The 21576-nt window shown below is 40.1% G+C and overlaps 1 protein-coding gene across 9 annotated transcripts in view; it reads left to right on the top strand.

Moving 5' to 3' along the window:
• The window catches only part of PLCB4 (phospholipase C beta 4), a 329182-nt gene extending 311493 nt beyond the window's left edge, over window positions 1-17689 (top strand). For 6 of the 9 annotated variants that reach the window (XM_077282630.1, XM_077282626.1, XM_077282629.1 and 3 more), the window contains 4 exons: window positions 1204-1261; window positions 8729-8815; window positions 12109-12145; window positions 14019-14241. In XM_077282630.1, coding sequence (XP_077138745.1) covers window positions 1204-1261; window positions 8729-8815; window positions 12109-12145; window positions 14019-14107 — 271 coding nt within the window. In that variant the 3' untranslated portion in view covers window positions 14108-14241. Of the gene's footprint in view, window positions 1-1203; window positions 1262-8728; window positions 8816-12108; window positions 12146-14018 lie in introns of all 9 variants that reach the window. The other 3 variants (XM_077282633.1, XM_077282628.1, XM_077282632.1) reach the window with 2 other exon arrangements.
• Window positions 17690-21576: the final 3887 nt, after the last annotated feature.

Raw genomic sequence — 21576 nt, 5'->3', positions numbered from 1 at the left:
GGGCAGTGCTTGAAAGCCCAGTAAGCCGTCCGCATGTCCAGCCATCGCTGCTAGAGGTTAGTAGGGACCGGTCTACTTGGTAATGAGCAATAAATAGAAAAAAAGAAAAGTAGAGATAAGAGAACAGAGGCAGAGTGGAATAAAAAAAAAATTCTAGACTTGTTTTTTTCCTACCTACCATTGTCTAACTACCTTTCCACATTGGAATAACTGTTTAAAGCCTCTTTGAGACGTCTGATGTTCTTGTGCTTTTCAAGTATATCACTCATACCTGTGATAGTCTATGGGGCCATTTTTCACATGTTCATGATATTTTTGGGAACCGTGAAAAATCGTGGACACATGTCCGATTTTGATCTAAGAGTCAGATCAAAATTGGCAATGCAAGTCTACGGGTCCATGAAAAAATCGGACCTCTTTCTAATGACACCCAAGTGTGGCCCCATTCTCATAGACTGTCAGAGAGGAGGAGGTAGAGAAAGGGGTTTTTTTTTAATCTCCACTTGCTAGAAAAACTGATGACACTCTTATCAAAGTCTTGTCAAAATAATTGGTCGTACGTGAGAGTAACTGGCTTCTGAAAGAGGCCGGAACGCAGCCCTAACTATTGATCATGACAACGTAGGCTTCAGTGGAGACATCTGGGTACATGCTACATCTGTATCACAAGTTAGATCTCTATACATTGCTGGGTAACAGATTCTTTACAACATGATAATATGACCTTACAATTAGAGATGAGCGAATATGTTCGGAAAACGATCGCTGAACCCGAATGTGCCATATTTGTACCATATTCATGCTGAATTTATGTTTGATGATCGATTCCGAACCTATTCGCTCATCTGTATTCCCATTGACTCCAATGGCGTTCGGCTGTGTCTGGTGAATATTGCAAATACGGCGATCGCAATCCGAACCGAATATTGAAATATTCGTTCATCTCTACTTACAATGTAATGGGTTAAATTTATATGCTTCACCCTGAGACCCTTTCAGCATGGTTCCACTCTTTCCTTGCCACCTTAGATAACGCGACCATGAATGCTGCAATCACTATTTCGTATTTGATCAGCCATTACAAATGTATATTACACTTTTGTTATTGTGTCAGTTGTGTTATTATTTGTGCCCGCGATCCTTTGTGTTAGTAGAATGGGGAGCTGCGCGCTGTTCATTTTCTGTTCCTTTGATCTTTTGTAGGCGAGTGAGGGAATTGAACAGCAGCAACACAAAGAAATTCCTTGAAGAAAGGAAAAGAGTAAGTAGAAATGAGTCACTATCTTGTCATCCCGTGCAGCCGAAAATGATGGCTTGCTGCTTGTTAACCACGTGATGCTTCTTGTAGCCCGAGCCGCCTCCTCTCTTGCCCTTTTCCTACCAGCTGGATTGACAAGTTCTTGAGATGCTGTTTTGTTTGTAAATAAAAATAAATCCTTTAGTCACCGACGCACCGGATCATTGAGGAAGACAATGCATTTCTTTCATCCAATCCTCCAGAACGCTGGCTGATATAGTGAAATATTCGAGTTTCCACTTTTTTTTAGAAATTCAGAAATAAAATGCTCGTTTGCTGAATTCCCAAGGTTCTGCACACCGAGGCAGAATGAATGGAGAGGTGGTTACACATGTGCATCTCTCGCTTATTCAAAGTATATGGGAGATACAGAAGCATCTAGATAGGATCCCCCTCCTATAACAAATTAAAGGGAATCTGTCAGTAAGTTTTTTCTATTTATTTTTAAATAAGCAAATTATAGGGGCAGAGACCCTGATTCCAGTTCTGTGTCACTTGCTCAGCAGCTTGCTGTAGTTTCAAAACAATCAGTGTTTTATCAGTAGGCGATTATCACTAGGTGTTGCATGCCAGGCAGGCAGGCTAATCTCTGTAGCTTGCTGAAAAGTGCACACAGAAAACTGGCGTGGGTGAGGTCATACAGAGCTCAGCATTCAGAGCACTGCTACATCTACAGCAGAGAAAACAAGGATTCTATTAAAACTGCACTAAGCCATCCAGTAGTGATGCATCACTGGAATCAGGGTCTCTGCCCCTACATCATGCTGCTTTCCGATTACACAGCAAAAACCTTCTGATAAATGACCTTTAATTACATTTAAAAAATGGGAAACAAAAGGCCAGCTTACCTAATTATAAGATTTGATGCATGGAGGTTTGTAATTCAGCGAGTGCCATGAACAAACAGTGAAAAAACAATAGTTCCAGTGTACAGACTACCTTCTAAAAACACTTTATTGTAGAAACCCATTAAAATCTACAGTTTCCATCACCCACATAAATCGGAATATATACCAGTGATATGCTGGGGTCACACTTAGTGTAGGGAAATACGGTCCGTTTTGTACAGGCGTAATACGCAGAAATGTTCCCTAAACAGTGATACGTATGGCATCTGTACTGCGTTTTTTTCTCGCAACCTTGCAAAATGGACATCTAATGGATCCATGGGCTCAAATATTCGTGAAAACATATACAGTATATAGTCTATATATATATATATATGTCAGTGAGACACATATATATATATACTTATATTTAATACAGCGCTAGATAGCTTAAAAGCCGGTAATTCAATTGTCGGCTTTTGCTTTCTTCTTATCAAACCCGACAGGATATGAGACATGGTTTACATACAGTAAACCATTTCATATCCCTTATTTTTTTACATATTCCTCACTACTAATGTTAGAAGTGTCTGTGTGCAAAATTTGGTGGCTCTAGCTGTTAAAATAAAGGGTTAAATCACGGAAACAACTGGTGTGGGCTCCCGCGCAATTTTCTCCACCAGAGTGGGAGAGCCAGTGACTTGAGGGCAGATATTAATAGCCTAGAGAGGGTCCATGGTTATTGCCCCCCCCCGGCTAAAAACATCTGCCTCCAGCCACCCAAGAAAAGGCATATCTTCCCCCCCCCCCTTCCCGGGGCAATGTTATAAAGTAAAAAAAAAAAAATATTCACATGTGCAAAAAAAAAAAAATAATAATTCCTAAATAAAGAAAAAAAATATATATTGTTCCCATAAATACATTTCTTTATCTAAATAATTAAAAAAACAATAAAAGTACACATATTTAGTATCGCCACGTCCATAACGATAAAACTGTCCCGCTAGTTAACCCCTTCAGTGAACGCGGTAAAAAAAAAAACAGGCAAAAAACAACGCTTTATTATCATACCGCCGAACAAAAAGTGGAATAACACGCGATCAAAAAGACGGATAAAAATAACCATGGTACCGCTGAAAACGTCATCTTGTCCTGCAAATAAGAGCCACCATACAGCATCATCAGCGAAAAAATAAAAGTTATAGTCCTCAGAATAAAGCGTTGCAAAAATAATTATTTTTTCTCTAAAATAGTTTTTATCGTATAAAAGCGCCAAAGCATAAAAAAATGATATAAATGAGGTATCGCTGTAATCGCACTGACCCAAAGAATAAAACTGCTTTCTCAATTTTACCAAACGTGGAACGGTATAAAAGCCCCCCCCCCAAAAAAAAATAGAAATTAATGAATAGCTGGTTTTTGGTCATTCTGCCTCACAAAAATCGGAATAAAAAGCGATCAAAAAATGTCACATGCGCGAAAGTGTTACCAATAAAAATGTCAACTCGTCCTGCAAAAAACAAGACCTCACATGACTCTGTGGACCAAAATATGGAAAAATTATAGGTCTCAAAATGTGGAGACGCAAAAACTATTTTTTGCAATAAAAAGCGTCTTTTAGTCTGTGTCGGCTGTCAATCATAAAAATCCGCTAAAAAAAACGCTATAAATAGTAAATCAAACCCCCCTTCATCACCCCCTTAGTTAGGGAAAAATAATAAAATTAAAAAAATGTATTTATTTCCATTTTCCCTTTAGGGTTAGGATTAGGGTTAGGATTAGGAATAGGGTTAGGATTAGGGCTAGGGTTAGGCTTAGGGCTAGGGTTAGTGCTAGGGTTAGGGGTAGGGTGAGGGCTAGGGTTAGGGCTAGGGTTGGGGCTAGGGTTGGGGCTAGGGTTAGGGTCGAGGCTAGGGTTAGGGTTTCAGTTAGAATTTGGGGTTTCCACTGTTTAGGCACATCAGGGGCTCTCCAAACGCGACATGGCATCCGATCTCAATTCTAGCCAATTCTGCGTTGAAAAAGTAAAACAGTGCTCTTTCCCTTCCGAGCTCTCCCGTGCGCCCAAGCGGCTTTACCCCAACATATGGGGTACCAGCATACTCAGGACAAATTGGACAACAAGTTTTGGGGTCCAATTTCTCATATTACCTTTGGGAAAATAAAAATTTGGGGGGCTAAAAAAACATTTTTGTGGGGAAAAAATGATTTTTTATTTTCACAGCTCTGCGTTATAAACTGTAGTGAAACACTTGGGGGTTCAAAGTTCTCACAACACATCTAAATAAGTTCCTTGGGGGGTCTAGTTTCCAATATGGAGTCACTTGTGGGGGGTCTCTACTGTTTAGTTACATCAGGGGCTCTGCAAATGCAGTGTGACGCCTACAGACCAATCCATCTAAGTCTGCATTCCAAATGGTGCTCCTTCCCTTCCGAGCTCTGCCATGCGCCCAAACGGTGGTTCCCCCCCACATATGGGGTATCAGCGTACTCAGGACAGATTGGACAACAACTTTTGGGGTCCAATTTCTCCTGTTACCCTTGGGAAAATACAAAACTGTGGGCTAAAAAATAATTTTTGTGGGAAAAAAAATAATTTTTATTTTCACGGCTCTGCATTTTAAATTGTAGTGAAACACTTTGGGGTTCAAAGCTCTCACAACACATCTAGATAAGTTCCTTGGGAGGTCTAGTTTCCAATATGGGGTCACTTGTGGGGGGTTTCTACTGTTTAGGTACATTAGGGGCTCTGCAAATGCAATGTAACGCCTGCAGACCATTCCATCTAAGTCTGCATTCCAAATGGCGCTACTTCCCTTCCAAGCTCTGCGCTCAAACGGTGGTTCCCCCCCACATATGGGGTATCAGCGTACTCAGGACAAATTGGACAACAACTTTTGGGGTCCAATTTCTCCTGTTACCCTTGGGAAAATACAAAACTGGGGGCTAAAAAATAATTTTTGTGGGAAAAAAAATAATTTTTATTTTCACAGCTCTGCGTTATAAACTGTAGTGAAACACTTGGGGGTTCAAAGCTCTCACAACACATCTAGATAAGTTCCTTAGGGGGTCTGCTTTCCAAAATTGTGTCACTTGTGGGGGTTTCAATGTTTAGGCACATCAGTGGCTCTCCAAACGCAGCATGGCGTCCCATCTCAATTCCAGTTAATTTTGCATTGAAAAGTCAAACGGCGCTCCTTCCTTTCCAAGCTCTGCCATGCGCCCAAACAGTGGTTTACCCCCACATATGGGGTATCGGCGTACTCAGGACAAATTGTACAACAACTTTTGGGGTCCATTTTCTCCTGTTACCCTTGGTAAAATAAAACAAATTGGAGCTGAAGTAAATTTTGTGTGAAAAAAAGTTAAATGTTCATTTTTATTTAAACATTCCAAAAATTTCTGTGAAACACCTGAAGGGTTAATAAACTTCTTGAATGTGGTTTTAAGCACCTTGAGGGGTGCAGTTTTTAGAATGGTGTCACACTTGGGTATTTTCTATCATATAGACCCCTCAAAATGACTTCAAATGAGATGTGGTCCCTAAAAAAAAATGGTGTTGTAAAATGAGAAATTGCTGGTCAACTTTTAACCCTTATAACTCCCTAACAAAAAAAACTTTGTTTCCAAAATTGTGCTGATGTAAAGTAGACATGTGGAAAATGTTACTTATTAAGTATTTTGTGTGACATATCTCTGTGATTTAAGGGCATAAAAATTAAAAGTTGAAAAATTGCAAAATTTTCTACATTTTCGCCAAATTTCTGTTTTTTTCACAAATAAACGCAGGTAATATCAAATAAATTTTACCACTATCATGAAGTAAAATATGTCACGAGAAAACAATGTCAGAATCATCAGGATCCGTTGAAGCGTTCCAGAGTTATAACCTCATAAAGGGACAGTGGTCAGAATTGTAAAAATTGGCCCGGTCATTAACGTGCAAACCACCTTTGGGGCTTAAGGGGTTAAAGATGGCCTGTCACTTGCCATAAATATGTAATTTTTTTTACTTAGTGTAAATGTTGCTATTTATTTGTTTCTGCACCTTTCCGATCCTGAGAGATTGCCTGCTCTTTCTTGTGTAGAAATCTAAGGCGGGGTCCTCAAGAAAAATCTAGTAGAAAAAAAATCACACCCATTTGGCTAGATTTATATACAGGAAAAAGAAGACCATATTGCAGGAACACAAGAAAAACAGCTCCAGATTCAGGAAAACAGTGGCATTTAGACCAAGTTAAAAAATACATATTTTGGAAAATGACAGGTCTTTTTTAAAGCCTTTTAGCAATACTTATAGGGGTGGAGTAGGCTGGTGAATGTATGTAAAAATGAACCAGATTTATAGTCTGCCTATCGGGGGTCTTATAGGTCGCCTGTTAGGCCGGGCTCCATTACCGTATTGTTTCTGATGATCCTCTCATGGGAGAGCATTACATGTTATATGCTAATGACCCTCGTCTGCTGCAAGCGGGAGTCAAAGGTCAGTGCTCTGTGCTCCGATCCCCCCACATGAGACAATGGGAGCACAGCTGCGGAGGAGACGGAGAAAGTAATTTCTCCATCTCTGCTGAGCGACTTTTTAGACTCTTAGGAAGCCTTTCCAGGTGTTTTTTGTTAATTATTCTAATTTACTGAGATAATGACTTTTGGGTTTTCATTGGCTGTAAGCCATAATCATCAACATTACCAGAAATAAACACATGAAATTGATCACTCTGTTTGTAATGACTCTATATAATATATGAGTTTCACTCTTTGTATTGAAGAACTGTAATAAATTTCCTTTTTGATGATATTCTAATTTACTGAGAAGCACTTTTAGTTTGCTATTTAAACCGCAATTTAAATGGTATAAAAAAATAATGAGAAGTTGGAATAGACCCATTTGCAAAAAAAAAAAAGAAAGACAGTGAATGGATTATATGTTTCCTCAAAGTGGTACAGTTTAAAAAGAACCTGTCATGTGAAAAAACTTCTGAAGCCGTACGGCCTCTGCACTGAAAGCCCTGCTGCCAGGAGGAAATAAACTTTATTCCTTCCTGCAGCCTTGCAGTTTTAGTCATGTGGCCGGTGCAGTTTCAGTCCCTGCTCAGTACATAATCAGCGGAGGCAGTAACCACGTCACAGCTCTGACTGACAGCCGACTCTGTACTGATACACTGCTGCGCTGGCTGTCATTCAGGGTGCGGTTACAGCTGCCGCTCACTACTTACTGAGCAGTGACTTAAACCGCATCTCTATGACTGAAAGCCAGAGGCCGCCACAAGGCCTGCTCAGTACATAATCAGCGGAGCCAGTAAACACATCACAGCTCTGACTGACAGCCGACTCTGTACTGATACACTGCTGCGCTGGCTGTCAGTCAGGGTGCCGTTACAGCTGCCGCTCACTATTTACTGAGCAGTGACTGAAACCGCATCTCTATGACTGAAAGCCAGAGACCGCCACAAAGCCTGCTCAGTACATAGTCAGCGGAGGCAGTAACCACGTCACAGCTCTGACTGACAGCTGACTCTGTACTGATACACTGCTGTGCTGGCTGTCTGTCAGGGTGCCGTTACAGCTGCCACTCACTATTTCCTGAGCAGTGACTGAAACCGCGTCTCTATGACTGAAAGCCAGTGGCCGCCACAAGGGATAAAGTTAATTTTCTCCCAATAGCCAGGCTTTCATTGAGGGCACCAGGCAGCTTCAGAACACTATTAAAAGACATTGTCCACTACTTTTACATTTATGGTCTATCCTTAGAATAGGTCAGCAATATGGGGTCCAGCTGTTATCGATGGCGGTGGCCGCCGACCGGAAGTTCTTACTTGTGTAGCTGGCCGTCTACTTGTAAGGGCCATCGCAGGTACTACACATCCGCTTCCTATGCAAATCAATAGGAAGAGGATGTGCTAACAAGCCCCGGGCACTACAAGTAGACTGCCAGCTCGGCAAGTAAGGGCTTTCAGCCAGCGGCGGCCTCCACCGATAAAAGCTGATCGGAGGGGGTGCCCATCAGACATTGATGACCTATCCTAAGGAGAATGTAAAGGTAGTGGACAACCTCTTTAATCTGCAGGTCACCCCTAAATTTGCAAGTATATAGCGATTTCTCACCCGGTCAAGAACGAGCCCTCATATTGAAAAAAAGCATGAGAAAAGAAATCCATTGCTATGACACCCACGACCACACTTGATGGAAATCCACTTAGAATACTGTAATAGATAAAATGACTCTTTTTTTTTTAGAATTACTCTAGGGAATGATTTGAAGACCTTGACTTCTCTCCATCCATATAGTGTAGAGAGCTGTAGATGCTCTTGTGTTATACAATACAGCAGCGCATGAAATTGTGCACAGAATGGAAGCGAACTGCTGATCTCCGGCAGGAAGGAGCGGTGCGCCCGGCGCGGTGCCAGCCTTACCATTCCCATGACAACCGCTCCAGCCTGTCACCACTCTGCTTAGTGGAACGGCTTATTTCCTGACATCTCTAACTGCAAAGTAACAAGCTGCAATTGTTGTCTAATGGAAAATGATGAAAGTCTTAATTTTGTCACCTTGATTAATAGCAGTGACATTTCACATATTCTGTTTTGTTTTTGGTCCCTGTAGCTGGCAATGAAGCAATCTAAGGAAATGGATCAGTTAAAGAAAGCCCAGCTGGAACATCTAGAAATTCTGGAGAAGCAGAACGAACAGGTATAGAGGTCCAGAGCCCAGATTCTCCATTTCTGCTTTTCTCTTAGCTTTCATATTGGCTGAAAATATATCCCAAGATAGGTGTAGCGATAGATGACTATTAGTGATGAATGAATGTGCTGGGATAAGGTGTTATCTGAGCATGCTCGGGTGCTAACCGAATGTCTTCGGCGTGCTCGAAAAATATGTGTGGTTATGTTATGCATTACTATAGTGTGAAATTCACATCCTTAAAGAGTAAACGTCATCTTAATTTTTCTTCTCATAAATCAATAGTACTTGTGAAAGTAAGAAACTTTATAATAAATATTGTCAGGGAAATCTGCTTTTTTTCTCCACCTAGACTGATTATTCTCACTCTCAAGATATTCAATTCAAAAGGTAAAATCTTTCTTCAGTGAACACAGATTTTCCCATGAATGAGCTAAGAGATGACAGTTAGTGCTAGTAGTGTTCTATGGAGAACTGTAACTGTCATTTCAGGAGAACTTGCAGCGGAATGTCTGTGTCTGCCTTTTGTTCCTCCCTTCTCCATAGAATCTTATAAGTGCCAACTGTCAGGTCCTATCTCAGTTATGTAAATAATCTAATTTCACTACATCCAGATTTTACCCATGAATTGAGAGTGAAAGATCAATCCAGTAGGTGAAAGATATATGACAAAGTTGCTTATTTTCACATGTACTATTGAAAATTAAATGATCGTTACTCTTAATTGAGGTTTCCAGAAAGATAAGAGGAGACACATCTGTATGTGTGTACATTCTTGTGTTCACACAAGCTAATTCCCAGGCCAAAGTATGTGGACGCCCATTCTGATAAAGGAGCGTGACAGTTTTCTACGATGATTACTAACGATGACATATCAAGCATCCATTGTACAATCTTCACAGATGGTTATTCGCAGTACAATGGGTCATAGTGAAGGGCTTGGTGACTTAATCGTGGCACTGGCTTAAGATGACACTTTTCCTATTATTTAGGTGGGTAGTTTTTTACCTTCATGAAGCAGCTCCAGTTCTTTCACAAAGCAAAACATCTACTGTAACGTTTGGGGGATGGGAAGAATGTTCTGGGGGCTGTTTATCTTTTATACTGAGCGCCATGTTTCTGCTGTAGGTACATCTTTATTACTACAAAAATACAGTACAATAACATTCTAAACAATTGTAGGCAACCAATTTTGTGGCTACTAATTGTTGAAGGACGTTCCAGTTGATGGTGTTGTCCATGTCTTTTAAGCGACTTCAGGTCCCAAAAAATATGGTTGTTCAAATTTGACCGGGAAGAACTTGACTGACCTTTAAACCAATGCCATAACTCAACTGCTCTCGAAAGAACGGAAGCACTAAGGGGGCTACATGGACACTTTTTTCACAGCCAAATATCGCAATATGTCGCTGCTATAACACATCACAAAGTACGATAAGGGAAGATGTGGCCGCAGCAGCCATACAGAAGTTACAAAAATCTCAATGATTTGGGTTTCTTTATAATTTGCTTGTCATAGTCACGGGAACTTGCTTGACTCAGTGCAACATTCATTTACATTATGAAGAGATGTAGCCGTGGCATATTGCAATATTTGGCCACACAACGTAGCACTTGACTATAAGCCAGGTGCATCACTCAAGCTGCTGTTACTCAGTGATCACAAAGTCCTGCATTGTCCAAGGCCTAGTAGAAACTTCCCGACTGTTGTGAATCAATGATCACAAAGTCCTGCTTTGTCCAAGGTATAGTAGAAGCTTCTCGACTGCTGTGACTCAGTGATCACAAAGTCCTGCATTGCCCCAAGGTGTAGTAGAAACTTCCCGACTGTTGTAACTCAGTGATCGCAAAGTCCTGCATTGCCCCAAGGTGTAGTAGAAACTTCCCGACTGCTGTAACTCAGTGATCGCAAAGTCCTGCATTGCCCAAGGTGTAGTAGAAACTTCCCGACTGCTGTGACTCAGTGATCACAAAGTCCTGCATTGCCCAAGGTGTAATAGAAACTTCCCGACTGCTGTGACTCAATGATCACAAAGTCCTGCATCCGTCCAACGTGTAGTAGAAGCTTCCCGACTGCTGTGACTCAATGATCACAAAGTCCTGCATTGCCCCAAGGTCTAGTAGAAACTTCTCGACTACTGTGACTCAATGACCATAAAGTCCTGCATTGCCCAAGGTCTAGTAGAAGCTTCCCGACTACTGTGACTCAACGATCACAAAGTCCTGCATCCTTCCAAGGTGTAGTAGAAACTTCTTGACTACTGTGACTCAACGATCACAAAGTCCTGCATCCTTCCAAGGTGTAGTAGAAACTTCCTGACTACTGTGACTCAACGATCACAAAGTCCTGCATCCTTCCAAGGTCTAGTAGAAACTTCCCGACTACTGTGACTCAACGATCATAAAGTCCTGCATTGCCCAAGGTCTAGTAGAAGCTTCCCGACTACTGTAACTCAGCTATCACAAAGTCCTGCATCCGTCCAAGGTGTAGTAGAAGCTTCCCGACTGCTGTGGCTCAATGATCACAAAGTCCTGCATCCGTCCAAGGTCTAGTAGAAGCTTCCCGACTGCTGTGACTCAATGATCACAAAGTCCTGCATCCGTCCAAGGTCTAGTAGAAGCTTCCCGACTGCTGTGGCTCAATGATCATAAAGTCCTGCTTCCGTCCAGGGTCTAGTAGAAGCTTCCCGACAGTGGAGCTTCTTACAGTAGCAAATAATTTCACAGAATCTCCATGTTATTGGCCATATTTTATTTAGGAGGTGCTCAAGAAATACCTATGCAAGCGATGTTTGGGCGTCCACATACATTGTAACACCAGATTAGACATTTTGCTTATGTTACCGTAACTCCAAGTGCTAATTGTCTTTGCTCACATCATTCTTTTGGTCTCGGATCACTGATCCCATCTGTTTTTATTACGCAACTGAACATTTCAAACCTGGAGGACCCAATTACTGGTAACAAAAGACGAGAGATACAAGTGAGCCATCCAATTTATTCTAATCTAAGCCACAGTTTTCCCTGTGTATTATGGGGTTATCCCTTCGTATACGTTTAGTATTGGAGAAATTTGGGAGAAAGTATTTTTTTGAGATTAAATATAAACTTAGAGAGGGAACAAGAACTTGCATGAAAGCAGTAAGGTCTTTCATCTTATAGTGTCTCGTAGCTGGCATTGTATTGCATATTTCAATGTTTATCATACATTCTTCAAGCTTTCAGTACTTTTATTTTCTACTTTCGTTGCTTCATATCATGCTGCATAATTTTGACATTGTTTGTTGTTTTTGTACAAACAGCTTTTGAAATCGTGTCACGCTGTGTCTCACTCACAAGGTACGGCTGCTCCTCCATTGCTTATTGTCATTAATCGGCATTTTACAGTCAATGAAGAACACAAACACCATGTTCTTACTCTAATGCATGAATTAATGTATTTTGGCCGGGGCTAAATGGGGACAATGGTTGTGCAACTGCTGGATCATTTTGCTGCCTGCTCAGCCCTCGTCAGGGGTCTCTGTCTGAATATACCAAAAATTGTATTCAAGTATTTACGAGCATGTACAATGATGGGCCAAACAGATCCCAAACTTTGGCCTCCGTTAGACCATTTTTCTGGTGGTACCTGTTTTTAGCTGAAGACACTATTGTAGTCTACTACTATAATGTGTCAAAAAAAAAAAAAGATGAACGCTGCTGGAAAGAAGCTCAGACGGAGTCCATAGTTTCATGTTTTGGATTCCGTTTGCCTCCATCCGAGAGACTTCTCAATGCGGGTTTTCTGTCATTCAGACTGGGGTCCTCCACGGACTGGTAAACAAGCAGTCAAACAAGTTAATACTGCCTTAGAATAGTCTCGACAAGTATATAACAATTTGTTGCTGATTCTGTTTTTCTTTCTGTCAGCAAAAAGAAAAAGACCAATGTGAACAGACCCTTAGTTTGTAGTTTTATTTGTAGAAATGTATAGCATTATCCATCATTTTTAGGAAAATGCGATTTTGATTTTAGTACCATTTTCCATACTAATGACAGAGGTCTAAAGTGCTGTAACTGCTTAAACTTCATCTGATGATTGTTAACGGCTTGCTGGGCAAGGGCACGCAGAAAGTAGGTAAAAATTTCTATAAGTAAAGAGCATAAAGCGTTAACATAAAACTTACTTCCCTATCATGTCTATAAAAACAGCAGGTTTCTGCTATGGAGTAGAGAGCTGCATAATGTAGGGACGAAGACCCTGATGCCAGTGATGTGTCACTTACTGGGCTGCTTGGTGCAGTTTTGAATTAATCCTTGTTTGCTCTGTTGTAGATGTAGCAGTGCTCTGAATGCTGAGCTGTATATAACCCCGCCCACACCACTGATTGGCAGCTTCCTGTGTACCCTTTACATTGTCAGCAAGCAGCCAATCAGTGAGTGATGGCACAGATTAGCCAGATTTCCTGGCATATGACACTTAGTCCTGCAGAGATAATCTCCTACTGATAAAACAGTAATTGTATTGAAACTACAGAAAGATGCTGAGCAAGTGACTCATCCCAGGAATCAGGTTCTCTGGTCCTATATTATACTAGTTTCAGATTAAATAGCAACAACCTGCTGACAGATTCCCCTTACAGTCTGTTTTGAACCACTTCTAAGCCTCGTACGTTACTGTGAATTATTCATTCCTGATTGTACAGGGTGGGCCATTTATATGGATACACCTGGGTGGGCTATTTATAAAGATGCAATCCAAAATGGCCAACTTCAAAATGGCCGCCATGATCACCACCCATCTTGAAAAGTTTATCCCCTCCCATATACTAATGTGCCACAAGCAGGAAGTTGTTACCACCAACCACTCCCATTGTATTTAGGTGTATCCATACACATGGCCCACCCTGTATAAAGCAAGCTGAGGTCTGACGATTTTACAATGCTTTTTTTGAAAAAACAAATATGGATCAGAAGTTCGGTTGTGCCAAAACGCCATTTTCAGTTTTGGAGTGGAGATTGACTTCAGACAATAGAAATGAACTATCCAGAATGACATGATCTCCCCTGAAGGATGGGTGGAATACCCGGCCCCATCAAATAACAGAAGTGCTTAGATACAGCTTGGGGGTGATACATGGTTACAACAGTCATCATAATGGTTGTAGCACATAACCAGCCATGAATGGGAGAACATATTAACCCAGTTTCCTTGTTTTTTGTTTTACTTTAGGCAAAGGAAATCCAGCAGATGGTCAAACTGGAAGCCGAGATGGGCCGCAGGCCAGCAACAGTTGTGTAAAGCTGCAAAACGCAAACTGAAGTGGAGCAATTCACTGTCCTTCTGAGAACACTGTAATATAGCGACCACAAACACTGAATATGAAGTGTGCTCTCGTGTTACTCCCTTATTGTCTTGGCAGGATTTGAAGACTGGCATATTTCCCTTTAACATTTTGAGCACTGCACTATTTATGATAAAGAAGTCTAATTATACAGTTATAAAGAAACAGAGAATATTTTTATTAATGTTGAATAATATGTTAATAGTCTATCGTCGTTTGAGAATCGATCTTGTTTTATGTTATTTCGAGGTGATTTTGTTGTGTTTTTATTAGGTGTCACCAATGTAGCAAAAAGAAACGGTTGACGGCTAGCTACAACACTGTTACACTAGGATTTTACTGGTTGGGATGGGGGATCGTATTGTACCTTACCATAGCAAATCTGTTGCCTTGCTGTATTTTTTCTTCACACTTTTATCCTGATTTTTTTGGTGAATTGTTAGTCATTTTATTCCTAATCTTTAAAGGCAGACCGTAGATTATGCAGAGTTTATAGAAAGAAAAGCCGACTCTACTCAACAAGCACAATGCGCTCTAATCTGCGGCCGTCCCCGTTCTGAGAAGCTGTGCTTGGAGACCATTAACATTTCATCTAAATTGTACATTCGATGATGGAGAGGGAGAGAACAAAGCAGTAAAAGAGACAGAGGGTGTTTGTTGATTGAAAATCTGAATTGCCTGCTGTATCCAAGTGATTTTCTTGTTCTAGCGTGGGCTGCAAGAAAATCATTCATTTCTCCAGGATTTCTATATATTTTTTTAATATTATCATATGTGACTTAGACATATGTGACTTATTTTAACCATGTCTAGGTTTGCTTTATTATTATTTTATGACTGGGTGAGAGTGCAAAAAGTTTTTATTGTATATGATTAACTTTTTCTTAACGAAATACGCTACGTCATCAGACCAAATATTCATGTTTTGTGATTTCTTTGGTTTAGGAAACTCTATATAAATATAGTAGAGGATTCCATGAAAGACATTTTCCAGGACTAAACAATTCATGACCTAATAGGTCATCGTTAGAGTTAGGCAAATTAGCAGGAACCAGTTCCAGGAACCAGGTCAGTATTCTGCGGCCGCTAGACGGGAGCCCTGAGAACCACCCTGAGGACCTGATGACAGCCGCGGCTCCTCTTTGGGGCCTGTCACAATGTCATCATTGGCAAGCTGGCTAATCAAAGGAGGAACCGCGAATGCTAGAAGATAGGAGGTGGTTCACATGGCTCCCTTACAGCGGGCACGGAATACTGATCTGACCACTGAACCCAGGTTCTACGAATTTATTCGCTCATCTTTAGTCATCATTTCTTAAGTCCACTTTAAAGAAGCCCCCCTATGAACTTTTTCTCCTAACCATATGTATGTAGGGTCAGTGTGATTATATATTCACCTACCGCCATTTTTCCGGTATCCAGCTCCTCTCGGGTTCTGAGTGACGTCACCGCTCTTCAGATTCTCCGGGTTACACTGCGCTCTGTGTGACCCGACAGTGGCTTTTCCAGTGTAGGTCTATGGAGCGTCTGAACGAGGCACTATAGGCTTAGATTGTAAAAAAGACTGCCAGATCACACGCAAGAGTGATCCCGAGAGCCCAAAGAGCGGTGATGTAACTCAGGAGAGGAGCGGAGCGGCCATAGTTACTGGAGAAGATGGCGGTAGGGGAGATTATTATCACTACACTAAATACATACATGCGGATTTAGAAATAAAAAAAGGTAATTGGAGTGTTCCATTAATGGCAATGGATGATATAATTGTTCCTTTATCCAGTCCCTAATTATTTAAAGTGTCTCTAAACTAGAAATGTAAGAAAATTCTGCAGCTGATCGTCAGTGCAATTCATACAGTATAGGAAATCTGTTGTATTGTCCGCAGATTGTTGATCATTTTGACTTTAATAATGCTATGAATTGTTGTTTTAGCGTCATACATATCAATTATTATTAAAGGGGTTGTAAACTTAGAATGCATCATTATATTAAAAATAAGGTAATGAGGCTTGTAGTTTGTATGAGAGAGGTCATTGGCCCCATATACATTTTCTTGTATTTTCTGGTTTGAGGATTATGTAGCAAATATGGGAACATCTCACACTCCAAATACTGAATAAAGCCGCTCTCCTCCTCCAAACAAGGACTGACAGCGGGATATGGAGTACCAACTAATCCGCGGAAGGACAAGTAGCCAATCAGATGCCTGGGAAAAAAATCTTTGTGTTGCTATTGGCTAAGGCCTCTCTGACAGTGCAGGTGTCAGCAGACACTTCTCTGTTCACAAGCGAAGCTGCAGGATTGCTTGGCAGGTAAAGAATCTTCTATTACTGTCAACTACAAAAAATATGCAAAAAATATAAATGTTATCATCTTGATGGGCTGCTGTATCCGAACATGTATTGCATGTTTTAGCATTGTGCGGTCTACAACCCCTTTTTTATGAAGAACGTTTACTGTATTTGTGAAAATGCCCACTTGGCACCAAAGATTATTCAGCGGTTCAGTGTAGAGGTCTAGGATAGGTTTAGAATATACATAAAGAATATTTTAGAATTACTTGAATTTTAAGAAACCTAATAATAAAGTGCTTTAATAGTAAATATGCCTAATTTATTTTCCCTAAGACATATGGAACAGACATATTTTGTGGAATGAATCTCTTAGAGCAATAAACACAAAGCTCAGTGATACCAGTGCTCACATGTTAAAAGGATCATGCATTCGGCACTTTACGAAAAGTTTACATCCAATATTGTACAGAAATTGCAATCTAAGGTTTAATGCTGCAGAATCAAAACTATTCAATTTGTCGCATTTTTGAAGACTGCAAAAGGGGAAGGAAAATTGTTTGTAACTGTGAAGATGTATAAAGTATTTATACTTGTACTCCAATAATGTAGAATTTCCATATTCAAGCAGGGAAACACATTTTTAAACAAAGCTGTTATATGATATTTGCATGTTATACAGGCACCACTTTTATGCATAAGATCATAGCCATGATGTATTTAAGTAAATGTTTTGACGTTTCTCACAAATTGACTTTTCTATTAATGCAATTCTGTGGCCATTATTGTTATGTGATTCATACAAATTGTAGGATACTTTTGAAAAAGAGTAAAAATTTATGTATGCCGAAATTATAAAGAGTCCAATGTTTTATGTCCATTTTTTGTCCCAATAGTTGATTAGGCAGATACTGTAATTTGCATTGACCCTAAGCCTGCCGTATACCTAATTTACAGACAAGTGCATGTAAAGTACCTAATAGCAACATATCCATGTTGTCAGTGAGAGAATGTGTTAAGGAACCTTTGTAGCTTAGGAATAAAAAATTACTATTTACTGATTTTTTTTTTGTATTCTCCAACCCATATTTTTTTGTATTCACCAATCTGTTCTAAGCTCCCTCAATACCCAGAACCCTTGTCTTTTATAATCCTTATGCAAATGTGTGAAAATGAATTCTTTATAAATGTCACATACTGTATTAATTTGAGATTTCATTTATTATATCTCCAGAACAATTTCAATAAATGGTGACAGGTTTGTCTACAAATTCCGTCATATCAATATTTTGTAACTCCTGTATTAACCTGTAGGTGACTTCCTAAATTTAGTGATGTTTTAAAAGTATAGAATTTATGGTGATTAACCTTTCTGTGCCTAAATTTGCTGATTATTAGTCACAGTCTTCCAGTAACTCAAAATGGCCTTTGGTGCCCAACTCCCCTAGGTGTGCAGCCTTTGTGTACATTGACTATCTCCTCTCACTGTGTTTTTGTCAGTTTTCTATAGTCCCATTAAAAAGGTAATTGTGGGTGCTTTATAATCCATTCCATGGGACTGCTTATTATGACTTGTGATGTTGCGGTAGAAGCAGAACAATGTCAAATGGTGTAATATATCTCTTGAAACACTTTGATGCTCCTAGAAATAAACCTTTGAAGCTTTCAATCGTGTTCAGTAGTACATAGCTTTCACTTGCATGGGGTTACTACTGTGAATTTCAATATTTTTCTAAGGTTTGGTTTTAAAAATAAAATGACATTTTATTTCCTATTTCTTTCAAGTATTGTCTAGTTACTTTTTACTATTTGTAAATTCTTCATACACGAGACTGTATTTGTTAAATCATTGTTTCATTTATTTTATCATGGTGGTAATTTAGTAATTGCCGTAATAGTTATTGCAGAGATTTTCAGAATTAATATTTGTATTGTGTGTTAAAGGGGTTAATAATCTTCTTTCTTCAGAAGCACACCGCTCCCCTGCCTCATAGTTTTCTGCTTGCCATGGAGCGGTGTGCTCCTGAAGATTGACGTTTTGGGCCAGCTGCACAATTGCACTATTAGTCCGAACTGTGGGCTACCTATGCTGTAAGCAAAGGCAGATTTTCCTGTGAAGCATCATGGAAGCGCAAGTGACTGAAGCCCGCCAGATTCACCAATCCATCCTGCTGTAGGGCAGCGCTTACAAGCTCTAAAGCAAGGAGCTTCCAAAGTGCAATCCTTCCCGAGGGAACTGGCCACAAATGATGGACTGCAGAGCTGGCTGGGAACCTAGGCAAAGAGTAGTAAGCTATACAATTGAGAACAGAAAGTATTTTTATATTGAGTCAAATTGCAAAGTTGCTTTTATGACGCACATCCAGCAAGATGAGAATAACCCTTTAACAACTCAGGATCAGATTTAGATATGCTGAGCATTTCTTTGCATGTGATTAGCAAATTCACGGGATTCTACGATTTAACAAAAATAATTTTCATGTATCCCTTCACTACCGAAGACCTGTCTTGTCCTCCATTACACAGACTTTAACATTGATATGATTGGTCATTGTGTAATAATTAATTTCTTCGGTGGTGGTGCCGCAGGGAAATTGAACTTGGTTATAAATTACAGTGGCTTGCAAAAGTATTCACCCCATAGTTTTTTTTACTTATTTTGTTACATTACAACCTGTGTTTAAATAGTTTTGTAATCCGATTTATGTGTGATGCGTCAGCACTAAATAAGTTGGTGAAGTGAGAAAAATATAGGAAAAAATTAAATTTATGGGATCAAATAACTAAAAATTGGCATGTGCATATATATTCACCCCTTTTGCTATGAAGCTCCTAAAAATTTCTGGTGCAAGCAATTCCCTTCATAAGTCACATGCTTAGTGAAAGGAAGTCCCCTGTGTGCAGTCTAAATGTCACATGTTCTGTCAGTATATGCACTTTACCTTTTCTGAAAGGTTGCAACAGAAGTAAGCAAGAGGCACCACTAACCAAACAACATCATGAAGACCAAGGAGATCTCCAAACAAGTCAGGGACAGAGTTGTTGAGAAGTACAAATCAGGGTTGGGTTAAAAAAAAATATCCCAATCTCTGATGATCCTCCGGAGAACCATCAAATCCATCATCATCAAATGGAAAGAACATGGTGCCACAACAAACCTGCCAAGGGAGGTTCGCCCACCAAGACTCTCAGCCTGGGCAAGGAGGGCATTAATCAGGCAGCACAGAGACCAAAGGTAACCCTGAAGGATCTACAGAGTTCCCAAGCAGAGACTGGAGTATCTGTCCATACAACCACAATAAGCCATACACTCTATAGAGGTGGTCTTTATGGGCAGAAACAAGCATTTACTTACACAAAAAAATTGTAAGGCTCCTTTTGAGTTAGTCAAAATACATGTCGGAGACTCCCCAAATGTATGGAGGAAGGTGCTATGGTCAGATGAGATCAACATTTTTTGGCCACCAAGGTAATTGCTATGTCTTGCACAAAAGCAACACAGCTCATCACTCCAAGAACACCATCCCCACAGTGAAACGTGATGGCATCATCATCATGCTGTGGGGATGTTTTTCAGCAGCAGGGACAGGGAAAATGGTCCGAGTAGAGCGGAAGATGTATGGTGCTAAATACAGGGATATTCTTGAGCAAAACTTGTTTCAGTCTCAGTAATTTGAGACTGGGACATAGGTTCACCTTCCAGCAAAACATAATGCTAAAGCAATACTCGAGTGGTTTAAGGGGAAAAATGTAAATGTTTTCGAGTGACCTAGTCAAATTGCAGACCTTAATCCAATTGAGAATTTGTAGTAAGACTTGAAGATTGCTGATCACCAGAGGATACCATCTAACTTGAAGGAGCTGGAGCAGTTTTGCCTTAAAGAATAGGCAAAAATCCCAGTGGCCGGATGTGGAAAGCTCATAGAGACTTGTCCAAATCAACTGGCAGCTATAATTGCCACAAAAGGAGGCTCTACAAAGTACCGACTTTAGAGGGATGAAAAGTTATGCACACTGAAGTTTTCAGTTATTTTGTCCTATTTTTGTTTGTTTCACAATAAAAAGAAAAATAAATGTCCACAGTTGTAGGCATGTTCTTTATATGAACTGATGCCAACGCTCAAAAAACCCGAAAAATTCTGAAGGGGTGAATACTTTCACAAGCCACGATACATCTGATTACTGTGGCTCCCAAAGTGGAATATATAATAAGTTATAAGTTTATCATCAAGGGCTTTTATAACATAAAAGGATTGTCGAAAATTGAGAAGCCTTGAATCTTTAAATACCAAAGAACTTGACAATAAAATCCCCTTGTTTCCATCTATAAATACAGCTATAAAGAAGTAAGCCCCAATTCATCTAAGTGTTTACGCCAGAATGCTCTTGAAAAGTCCCAAAAAATTGTTTTTGTGTCGCTATCATGCCACTTTCGGCCTGATCCATCAATGTGGGGCGGATCAGGGACATTGCGTGGCACCGCCCGCTCAACAAATTCTTCAAAAAGTCTGGAACACATTACGCCAGAATAATTACTCCAGTTCTCGATAAGATGCACCAGACTCGCTGAACCACTGATAGGATGCGCTGAATTCACTTCTTAATGAATCCAGCACATCTCTTACTCCTCCATGCCCCTCATTAGGACTGGCGTCTTTTTCTCCCTTGTAATGATGTAATAGGACTACTATTTAGATTAAAATATATAATAGTAATAGTATTCTATTCTATGCTTTTGCATTGGGAATAGTGTTGAGCGGACTTACTCATATAAGGTGTTATCTGAGCATGCTCGGGTGCTAACAATATCTTCAGTGTGCTTGAATACTATATTTGAGTTGCCATGGATGTTTGATAGACGGAGCAAATGTAGTAAATGCCTAACAAACAGGCAATCTCTGCATGTGTTGTGGCTGTTGAACATCTGTGAGACATACAGCCGGGGCGACTCGAACATAGTATTCGAGCACACCAAAGTCACTGTTTCCACCGGAGCATGCTCAGATAACACCTTGTGCGACCCTCTTCTTCCCTTATCCATCTTGCTGCTATGTAGGAGTTTACTAGATACTTGACTTTTATCATATGTGAATCTAATATTCCTTGTAATTTAGGAAGCTGTAAAAAGCTGACTTGTGTGATGACCGTGCCCCCTGCC

Source organism: Ranitomeya variabilis, chromosome 2 (assembly GCF_051348905.1).
Source record: "Ranitomeya variabilis isolate aRanVar5 chromosome 2, aRanVar5.hap1, whole genome shotgun sequence".
NCBI classification, from domain to species: Eukaryota; Metazoa; Chordata; class Amphibia; order Anura; family Dendrobatidae; genus Ranitomeya; species Ranitomeya variabilis.
The sequence above is the reverse complement of the archived record's forward strand: the minus strand, read 5'-3'. Positions and strand labels throughout refer to the sequence as shown.